We start from the raw sequence: 11,644 nt of genomic DNA, 5'->3' as shown, positions 1-11,644 counted from the left end.
TGTCACTTTTTGAGGTTATTTCAATTTTTTTTTTAAATAAATCCCTGTTTTTATTAGATTATCGTGTGCATTTTTAAAAAAAATTGTAGTGGTGGTTGGGGTGGGGGGTTAATTGAGTTGTTACTGGCAGCCTCATTCTATTTGCATGAGGTTTCTTTTGAAAGTGACTGGTAGTTCAGAAAATTCTCACCTGAATTTAAAGGAACACTAATATTTTATCCTTATTAAAATTACAACTTACGTCATTGTGACGCTCCACTGACCTATAATAAGGAGAAAGGGGTCTCTGGCCTCAACGCTGCACAAACTACACTAATTTTTGGAGTAGAAGGAAAAACGAAAAAATAAAAACATTGATTCCAGTACAGTTCTCTAAATATGAATTACAGAAGGGGAGCCCCAGAAATTGTAATAATAATAATTGTATAAAATTTATTTTATTTAGCACCATTCCCAAGCTGTGGGGGGGGGCTTTTGAATCTAGCACTTTTTAGCAGTGTGTGATTATGCTGTCTCAGCTACACACCTTTTAAAATGAGAACTGACGAGTATGCTGACTAACCTAGATAAAACGGATTGATTCATTTTATAAAAGTACTGCAGAATATTAGGTATTGTATTTCTGCATTTATTAATAGTACCCATATGTAAGATAATATCTTTAATGAAACAAAAGAAACAATCCCAGCTTGTCAGAAAATTCATATTTTCATATATTTAAAATAGGCAAAGAAAAAATTGCTTTATAAAAATGTGAACAAATACAGTGTTAGTGGGGGAAAAAGTTTCTATGTCAGACTGCTTCTTAATATCAGAGGAAGCAAAAACAAAATAAATCATAATTACAGTAAACAAATTTCTCTGCTGATAGCTTAACCAGTGATGGTATGTAAAAATAAGTCTTAATACATGTGCTTCAGATAACACAAGTGTGCTGTTTTGAGCGTCAGGCCACAAATTCAAGTCTGTACATCTGAAAAATTATACAGCGAAGCTAATCATTTAACTGTAATGATGCTGGTAAAAGTTTATGGAAAAATGCTTTTCCTTTTTTTTTTTTTTTTACACTCAAACAGCAGAATTTTGTGGTATGGAGTGTTTCATCACTTCTTAGCTTTTTTTGTGTGTCTGTTAATCAGCACCACCCAAAAGATTTGTGTTAACGTCATGCTCATGATAAACTGTACAGCAGGTGGTGACTGTCAGCAAAGCTAACTGTTCAAAATAAGCCCCTCAATACTGGTTAAGTCAATGGACATTTTAACCTACAGGTGCTATTTAGGGCAAAAAAAGTAGTGTGATTTAACTTACTAAAATACTGTGCATGACAGTCATCGTGGACTGGGTTAGAGCCCCCTGTAAGAGTTTATTATGCTTCAGCTTGTAAACCTTAGAAAACCTTTGTTTTTTATCTTCTTGAAGCCTGCACTTTGGCATCCATTCGATACAGTCTCTTCTTTACTTTGGCTTATATTAAATGTTAACACTGCCAATGACTTCCCCCACTTCATGGTAAAGTGTCCCTTTCACGATTTCTTGTACATTTGCAAAATGCCTTTTTTAATAAACAACGCAGGTTTTAAATACTGATGCTATCCTTTCTTATTACATGTGCCATATCTTTGTCCTTCCTTTTTCATAACTGTGTCCTGAGCAGTGTTCTCCCACTGAATTACAGCAAACCTCTGGAGTCAGTAGACTCTGCTGCAATGAGGAGCGATTGTTTTTTTTCCCTGTTGTCTTCACTAAACTGTAAAATGACATGCTCTGGCCTGCAGAAATTAAATGAACATTATCCATCCTCCTCACTCCTTTTCTTTCTGCCTCTTGCCAGACTTCCGTCTGGATCCTGAATGGTAGTGTGTGGAGAATGACATCTGGCTGTCGTTGCCCTGTGGCAGAACAAAATCATTGGCTGAGCAGATCATCCCTTGCTCCTCCCTGAGTAGACTGTAGACCTCTTGATACAAGTCATTAAGTCGCTGCTTCATCTCTTTGACTGAGCGTGAGATCTCTGACTTTTCTCGGAGAAGTCTGGCACGGTGACGTTGCAGGCCATCAACAGCATGCTCTAGGCCCAGTAACACATCCAGCTTCCTTCGTCGACAGTTTTGTGCTGCCATCTTGTTTTTGCCTCTGCGGCGAATGTCTCGGATAAGTGCGAGCTGAGCCTCACTAAGGCGATACTTAGCCAGCAGCTCATTGAATTCCTCCACAGGTAAGTTAACTATACAGTCATTGGAAAATGGAATCTTCATGGCTTTTGCTCTCTTCTCATCTTTACTGGAAATTTTGTCCTGGGTGCAATGTTCCCAAGACTCATCTGAGTGTTGTTTACTAGACTGTTTTTGGCTTATCCTTTGGGGCTGATTGTAGGTATGATCATGACCAATGTGCTCAAGCCAAGGTAAATGTTGGAACTGACTGGCCTGCAGGTAATTTGCATGGCACATCTTATTCAGCTCTGGGCTATAACCTCCAACATCATCCTCTTCATCATCCATCACTTCTTCTTTGATGCTGGAGTATCCCACTGCTCCTTCTTCAGCACCTGGCTCTGTGGATGAAATTGATGATGAAGAACAAGAGGAAGATGAGGAACAGGAGGACTCTGATCCACTTGGGGATGCAGGGCTTTGGCTAAAGTCCAAGGACAGGCCTGAGTCAGAGTCTGTGTGGTCCTGTCCCTCATTTTGGGAAAGTTGTGACTGGCTAAATCCTTCTTCAAGAGCGAGATCCAATAGGCTGATCTCTTCAATCATGGCTTCTTCTAGGAGAGGACCAAAAAGACTTGGCAGGTCTTGTTCCTCCATAGAGGAACTAAGTAAATTGTGATTGTTTAAAGATGAGCTATTAGAGAAAAGTAAATCTAAGATTTCAGAGTCATTCAAGGTCAGATCTGTGTTGGATGTGGAGACAATCCTGTCCTGGTTAGATTGACGACTGTCTTCTTCGGTGCAGTTTGTGGTTGCAAATGAGATGCTGCCATTTTGTAAATCTGTTTGGCCAACGCTAGTATCCTGGTGGGTAGAATCCTCCATATGCCCCATTTCCCATGATCTTTCTCTAAAATTAGCACTGAAATTACGGTCATCTGAGTCTTCTATGTCCATATCCTGCAGAAATTAGGATAAAAGAGAGTTCATGTTACAAAGGATCTCAAACACCAGTCCTGGAGAGGCACATTTAGTGCTGCTCCTGTAATAACACCTTTTATTAGCTGATCAGCTGGGGTGTGCAGATAAAAGAAAAAAACTACTGTTCAGAGGCTTTGGCCTTTCAGAACAGAAATTTGATGTGCCCTGTTCAGGGAGTAAAGCTAAACAGAAACCTCCATGGTATCTTGATTTAATTCCAAATTATCCAAGGAAACACTAAACTGGCTTTGGAAAAGGAATAGTGCAGATACCTGTGGATCCATGATGGCCAAAACGTCCTGCCACTGCTGTTCTAGGTCCAACATGGGTTCTTGTTGAGGGAGCATTGGGGATAGAAGAGACCTATGGTGTTCCTGTGGATTGTCCCCTACCATCTCCACACCAGCATCTTCCAACTGAGAAAATACAGAGGTAAAGTCACATATGACTACCTTGAATTTGCTACTGGAGAAGATAACTTAGTGGCTTCCACATCAGCAAATAGCGATTAAAATCAAAATGCACTGCGGGGTTCAGAGGGTGCAACTTACATGTTGCTGATCTGCTAGGGGCAAGTTAGACTCCAGTAGCTGCAGACACTCCTCAAAGGACAAAGAATTGTCCTCCTCTAATCCTGCAAACTGGTAGAAGAGAGTACAGGTATAAGGAAAAGTCTTCCAGTCAAGGCCACAGGCTTGCTGTTTTGGAATGTGGAAAGATGGGATACATAAACAGACATCCTGAGAAGCCTAAATGCCAAATGTGCAATGTTTACAATAAACTGGAAGTTGTTATAGAAGAACTGAAGGGGTGCTGTTGGAGCACACCAAGCACTGCAGTCCATTAAAATGCTTGTACTGGAAAATAGTGTGTTGGTTCTAGTCATGTGAAACATAACCCTCAGTCATCTGCCAAGGGTTCAGCTGACTGAAATGGTGAAATTTTTCTATTCTGTCGAGATGGCTCGTTTTTCTTTTGAGAGAACCTGTCCACCTAAACTTTACTTGTCAAGCGTTTGCTTGGATATCAATCAAGAATATCCATTACTGTCTGTCACAGGACAATAGTGCACATTTCATTTTAGTACCTGGACATCTTCCCCCATTATGCTTCCCATCTGGTTATGAAAAGGGTTTGGATAGCTCCAGCCATTATCCACCATAAATTCATCCTCATCATCTTCATCAAAGTGGCTGTGTTGTTGGTAATGCTGGCACAGCTGCTGTTGGTAGACATAGTTGGGTTCTTCTTGTTGCCACAGGGGCGCTTCTTCTGGTTCCTGGAGGAACATCACGTTCACATCACATAAAATCAACAGCACATTCAAAATTACTCTCGTGTTAAAACTATCAAGAAGGTACTACAATGTCTTGGGTGTAAAAGTACATTTTAAAAGTGTTTTTTTTTAAGTAATGTATAATTGTAATTCAAATATCAGTGTGCTTTTGTCGTTTTATAGTAACTCTTGTGTAGTATTAAAAATGACTGGTGATCTTGTATAAAAAAATATTTAAATGAATTATTAATTCACTATGTTCACAATTGCTAACATCAAAATCACCATCTTTAAATCATCTACATTCCTCTGGCACCAATATTATCCCCTACGAGAAAAATCAACGCAGCGTTTTTTCCTTAATGGAAGTCATAGGGAATGCAGTGATGTATAAACACTTCTCACATTTCAAACTACTTACTTTTTAGTATTTTAAACTACTTTTTTGTTGAATTAATTACATTTGTCATTTTTATTACTATGCAACCATTATCATAAAATGACAAATGAGAATTTAAAATTACAACTGTTACACAAAGCACTTTCAAACATGTGTACACCTGCTATAACCAAAACTGTGGTGGGTACTTGAACAGCAACTGTATATTTGAAAAAGTTCAATAAACAAAGTCTTATATGACAAAAGTTCAATATATTTTTTTAGCCAGCCAGTAGGACCATAAACATGTTTGAAAACTAGACAGCTGTCTATATATAATCTTAACCTTTCTCTGTTCTGGGCAGGACTTAACGAAAGCAACTGGTTGTCTCCCTTTGCTGCTATAAATACTTTCAAACAAGCATTTCCCACTGTAGTTGAGAACAGTCTGCTGAATTAGCAGGTCAGAGGTCAGTTGGTCAGCAACAGGAGAACAGTAGTTACATTAGCACAACCTAAACCCTATGAAGATTGAGTGTGAGATTACTAACTATTAAACAATTGGATTTCATTTATAACTTCTGTCCCTTGTGCTCTATATCTCTGTAGCTTTAAACCAGAGAAGGCGATATTAAATTTTTGCCTTTGGATAGCTGGAAGAAACTGTTTAAACACTGTGTGCCTTTATGATATTAGATTCTGTAGAAGGGTCAGTGGGGGTTGTGTCTGTGTATGAATTTGGTGGGTGTATACCAGTCACTTAATCAGCAGCTGGTAAACAAGCATTGCGAAAGTGAATGTGCACAAGTTGAGTCCACTGATGTCTACTCAGATTGCAAAACAGCTCTAGTAAGGGTCATACAAGCTATGCTGCAAACAAAGCTCTGACCCTAAACTGCATCCATACAGGTCACAACAAGCTTGTCTGGTAAACCTCAGACACCACTGAAACAGCACTTGTGTTGCTGGGGCTTTACAAAGAGACAGGAGACTTGTGTTTCAGCTAATCTGTGCTACAAATAGAATTTAACAAAACAGTTTTGACGGATTATATATTGTAATCCAAAGATCTGTACCTTTTAATGTATTCAACATGGTGTATAAGGAGGGTGATGTGCATCTTAGCAAATTCAGGTATTTTATAACACAATGGTGATGATTAGACTCAGGGCTGGACAATAATTCAGTATCTATATATAGCAATATAAAAAGTTTCAATAAAAATTATATGATTTTTAAAGACATTTTCAATATTTCAGTATTATATTATTATTGACAGCATCTGTCACTTACTGACGTTCATTACAGGGCACTGCCATCAGTTTATTGCACTTAATTTTATTAATTCATTCATTCATCGACTGTAATTACTTATCCAGTCAAGGGTTGCGGTGTGTCCAATGCCTACCAAAAATACTCAATTTTTGAAATTAGTTTAAAACATTTAATATTGATAAAGCCAAGAGGTTTTTGTTTGATGATGTCGTCATGTTGTTTTCAGTTCTTGGCAGTTTTTCCATGGCTTTTTTATTGTTGATATTAATATTGGAATTATATTGTACTGACTGAAGTTAAGAAACACATTGTCATATAACTTTTGGCCACATCGTCCAGCCCTAATTAGACTGTCGTGCTAATGGTGATTTGCTTCTTAAATTGATTTTAATATAGGTTTAGGCTTAATTCAAATTTCTAAATTCTACATAAAGTATAGGTGCTGGTCATAAAATTAGAATATCATGAAAAAGTTGATTTACTTCATTAATTCCATTCAAAAAGTGAAACTTGTATATTCTACTCATTTTTACTTCTCTCTCTCTCTCTCTCTCAGTAATAACAACATAGTCCTGTGGAAGTATTATAGCCTGCAAGAAAAATTTTTAGTAACAGGTTGGGCATGTAGTTAAAATCTGCTCAAGAAGCACAACACTGGGACCAGAAATAGCTTGTGTGGGGTGTGTAGGCAAGTCCATCTCACCACTGAAACTTGACAATAATTTGTTTCTAAGAATTGAAGACCTAAGAACTCATTGAAGTCTGAAGGAGGATAATGCCTGGAATAAAATAGCACTAAATGGTCAGACATACTTTCTGGGAGAGTTTAGTTTCAGCCTACATTTACCATACAACTCTTACATTACTCTCATCTCATCTGATGTAACCAATCAAAAGTTATATAACTGGAACAGGTGTGTCAGACAGTGGTTGGACCTGAACTCCCAACTCTTGCTTTCCAGGACTAAGGTTAGTCACCACAAGCATTGTGTAGTATAACAGCAACAGCCTTGAATATTTTGTAGATGTGTGCTAAAGGCATCAAGTGAAAAGGTCCTTGTCCTTCATGCTAGAAATACAGAGACAATAAGCTACTATTTTATGTGTGTGTAGTGTGTCTAGAGAAACATGTCTCTTCGTTCTAGGTGTCAATTTGTAATTAAATACTACAAGCCACTAATCAGTGTTTTATCTGTTTGGCTATTTTTGAATATTGATAAAAGTCTGAGTGTCAAACAATATACTGGTAAACTGATGGACTGACCCAGAGTAATAGCTGAGATAGGTACATAAGGTGGAATTCCCCTAGGTCTCCAATACTGTGTGGTAAGAGTGAAAGAGAAACTTAAAATCACCAGCTGTCTGTTTTTTGGCTAAAAGCAAATGTAGTACTTGTCCATCTTTAAGACACTGTGGTGATGACATACCTCCTCTGATAGATATAAACACTAAGAGAAATTTATTTACATTAAAAAAAACGTGTGTTTTTAATGTAAATATATATATACACACACTCTCAAAGTAACGTCAGGTGATTCTGTTTATACAGTTGTAGGCAAAGGTTTGGGCACCTCTGATCAAATATGTTTAGTTTATTACATGAAAATAAGGGTTCAAACATTATTTATTTATTTAAATATGACATTGGTCAGGATTATGAATGCAAGGCCACGGTTACATTCCTTGAAATCATATGTTGGTCACATTACCTCGAAGCCGCTGGTTATGGTGTGCCTCTCAGAGCTTGCTGAACATAACGCACATGTATCAGCTGTTGAGTAACAACGAGTAACCTGACCAAGACAGAAGAGGCCATGTCTAGGACATATCCAGCACTGACTGCCATAAGGTCAACCTCCATCATAACACTGACTGCCTACATTGCTCCACAAGTTCTGCTCCGTTACATGATCACAAAGAAACAACTTCTTGCTGTTGAAAAACAGCTGGGTCAGATGCACAAGATTCAATGGGTTTATGTTTGTCGATTATGGTAAGTACATGTTTAAAGAAGTTTGTAGACACCTCTAATAGCCCCTTTGAATTTTGCACCCCATTCCTGTATGATCTCCACAGAAGAGCACAAAATGACGTGGGATGCTGTGGAAGCCAGCAGGCTTAGCTGCAAGTTTCCTAGAGTGTTACAACTCCCATCTAAATGCTTTGGGATTGGGAAAGCCAGCAAAATCTCAGTAGTGTTTTGACATGTTGTCTTCACATATCAGAAGCAGCTGTTACTTTAGCAACTGGGGGAAAAAACTACTGTTAATTGCAGAAGAAATGTTGGATAAGCAGGTCCATAAACGTTTGGCTGTGTAATGATATGTAAACAAAAAATATAAGCCTATTATTATAAGCCTATACTGCTCTGTAATAAATCTGCTGGGCAAAAGACAGTGATAGGCAACCTCCTATGACAAGAATTTAGGGCAAACTGCTGTTGTAATATAAGGATTATTTGCAATAGAAACAGATGCCAGTAAGATTATAGATGTTAGAAGTAATCATCAAAAGCAGTGGACTTTTAAGTATATTACGTAATACATGGATTAAGCTTAAGACTTTAGTTCTACACAATAAATGTCATTCAGGGGAAAAACGTGTTATTGATATTTTCATGTAAATATCAGTTCCTGTATCCATTGATCTCCCCTACCCCTACCCTGACATGTGATACCAACCCCTTCTTATTCACTCACCTCTTTAATGTCTTCATTATCCATTTGATTTCTTGAGAGTCTGGACATATCCTCCAGGTTCTCATTGCCATCTGGGTCATACCCCAGCTCTGCCATCCTCATGGTGAGGCCTGATGAGTCTTCCATGTCCACCAGCCCATCAGCTCCCTCTAGCACCACAGCCTGGCCCTGTATTGCAGTCACGCTGCTCTCAGGCTCCCTGTGAACCAACCAGGTCTGGAGCCGCACTGCTGGAACTTGCAGGTGGTCCAGAGAGCCCACCCAGCGTAAAAGCCGTCGGGCTGTGAAAAATCCTTCCATGTCTATGCTCTTGGGATGGAGGCTGTATCCATCCAGGGAGTTGCGGAGGTTGTGGAACTGGGTCTGGGTCAGAGCAGAGCTTTGGCCTTGGATTATCTCAGAAAGATGGGGAAAATACGGGTCCACGTCCACCCGTATCCCTGCTAGACTGAGTAGTATGGCCACCTGAATTAGGCCCTCAGTAAAGTACTTCTTCAGGGACTGCATGGCCTTCCTAAAAACAGCCAAGTAGGGAGGAATCTCTTTCAGCAGCGCGTTGGCTGGTGGCTAAATATTGCCCTGTCTTTGGTTCAGTAATAATTCGGAATCTCTCAGTCCATCAGAAGAAGACGAAATTCCTAAAATATAAAAAAAACACAGTGATGATACCATGTAATATGCCTAATACAATGTAGGTCATTTGTGTTGGGTTTTATTATTATTTTTTTATTTCCTCATAACTTAATGCAATAAATATAATAAAAAACAAAGCTTTACATCCATATTTTATGCATGGTTTAATTCATATGTTACTGACGGACAAATAACTTGGGAAAAATAAAGAATTTCCAATATTTCTGTATGTCTCGAAATTCAGCCGTCTATTTGTTACTGCTTTAAGAAGCCTTCTGGATTGGCTTTCATTTTCTGAAATACTCCTTAAGACTTCAGCATGAGTGGGCAGGGCTAAGATGTGGTCTGTGTACTAACAGGAGGTATTCCCCAATGCAGGGTTTCAGAGTAGCCAGATAATTTAGCCCCAGAACTGAAGACTAAATACCCCCCACCCACCCCCGTATGCTAACACATTTTATTTCATTAAGTTTCCCTCGATATCGGCCCTTTAACTTGACTAGGCTACTGCCAAGTCCACTTGGCGGGATTCTGATACTTCTTCTAGAATGTACCAGAGGTTCTTCTGTTTCTTTGAACTTGAAGCTGTAAGATAAAAGGCTTGGTCAACAGTGAGCTGTACAGAACAGAGTGTTGTCGGTAGGTGTTACGCCCGCTGACCTATTTCTGTTTGTTTGTAAAGTGCAGCAGAGCTTTCCGTCCACTGCGCATGATGTAATCTGAATGTTGCCGGGGAAAAGAAACATGGCAGTTTGGGCTTGATGTGTCATCCCTGTTATTCAACAGCAGGAACTTTCCCCTCATAACTCAGTCCCATGTGACCCGCGGAGCTGCTGATTTGAGACCAAAACAAATATACACTGATTCTGGCTTCAGTTCGCGACACTTGTGTTAAACTGTATTTATATGATACGGGAATATCCCGGAGGCGCCGAGATTCCACAATAACGTACAAAATAATAATAAACAAAATGACTGACGGAAAATGACATGATTGACTTCCAACCGTCTCTAGGCGGATATGTTTATGTTCTGGTTTGTTATTTTTGACGTGTGTAATTTTGAGCTTGACTTTTTAACTATAATAACACACTATTTACATACAGTTTAGAGTAAAATAAAATATTACAGTTTGAATATAATTTAAACTTTTGCTTAATGTACGTTCAAACGTCGTAGAGAAGGCGCTGTGCTGTGTGTCCTACTCTTATCATCATTCCATATGACTCCGATACCTGAGAGAATAATAAATAATTCCTCCTTACCTCGTCCTTGGCGAGTTTCAGGTGAATATTATTCCTCGGTAAGCAGTAGTGAACTGTTGTGTGCTTTCTGGGAGAGTATTTATGTGCTGAGCGTGTACCCGGCAGACCTCAGTCTTCATCTCCTCCCAGTGACGCGGCGCCAGTTTCGATTTTCATTCACTCACAAGCGGCCAACTCCCACTGAGCCACGCAGCGCCGGTTACACCAACAGTGCAGGAACCGTTCGTTGAACCGACTCGAATAGAACTGATTCATGAAGAACCGATTCCAAATCGCGAACCTATATTTTCATTCATTTAAACATCATTTGGATAATTCCAGTACACCTTTAGTCACACTGTCTCACAGATGGAACTTATAAATTACCAACACGTTTCTGAAACGAGGCGGTGGAAAATTTACACAGTTTCAGTTTTCTAAATTATTAGGGGAATGGCTTATTATATTAGAAATTGAACATTAAGCACAAAATCATTATATGATTAACATTGCTACATAAACCCGAAGAACCCCTAACACTCCATTCACAGTCTGTATAGCCTCCTGCCATCCAGGATATAGATATATATATATGTGTGTGTGTGTGTGTGTGTACTTTACACACATTAAACATATATGACTTTGCAGAGAAACATTATATTTCTTTTAGCTCTATAAATGCTATTATTTTCTTTACCTCACTCTAATTGTTAAAACTTTGGTTTTGTTAGTGAGCTAACACTTGCTAGCACTTAGCACTTGCTAAACTGTAATTTAGTTAACGGTTCGGCTACGTTACAGTGCCAAGACAAACCCGAAAGTAGTGTTTTTATTCAAACATTCCTCAATAAACGGTAATGTATGACAGTTCATTAGAAGCACTCACCTTAAATTTGTAACACAGCCGTTCTGTCTGTTGTCCTCCGGTGCTCACAGTCAAAATGAGAAAAAGGGCGGGAATCGCGGACCGACCCAATGCTGGGTTGAACACACAGTGATCC

General features: G+C 38.9%; 1 protein-coding gene across 1 annotated transcript; it reads right to left on the bottom strand.

Moving 5' to 3' along the window:
* Positions 1–1,042: 1,042 nt before the first annotated feature.
* On the bottom strand, positions 1,043–10,815 carry nfe2l1a (nfe2 like bZIP transcription factor 1a). The gene is made up of 6 exons (XM_066642132.1): positions 10,665–10,815; positions 8,767–9,404; positions 4,225–4,416; positions 3,689–3,778; positions 3,410–3,553; positions 1,043–3,116 (listed from the first exon to the last, which is right to left on the bottom strand). Exons 2-6 carry the CDS (start codon positions 9,271–9,273, stop codon positions 1,806–1,808), a joined length of 2,244 nt encoding a protein of 747 aa, XP_066498229.1. The 5' UTR covers positions 9,274–9,404; positions 10,665–10,815; the 3' UTR covers positions 1,043–1,805.
* Positions 10,816–11,644: the final 829 nt, after the last annotated feature.

Source organism: Hoplias malabaricus, chromosome 13, assembly GCF_029633855.1.
Source record: "Hoplias malabaricus isolate fHopMal1 chromosome 13, fHopMal1.hap1, whole genome shotgun sequence".
In the NCBI taxonomy this organism is placed as follows: Eukaryota; Metazoa; Chordata; class Actinopteri; order Characiformes; family Erythrinidae; genus Hoplias; species Hoplias malabaricus.
The sequence above is the reverse complement of the archived record's forward strand: the minus strand, read 5'-3'. Positions and strand labels throughout refer to the sequence as shown.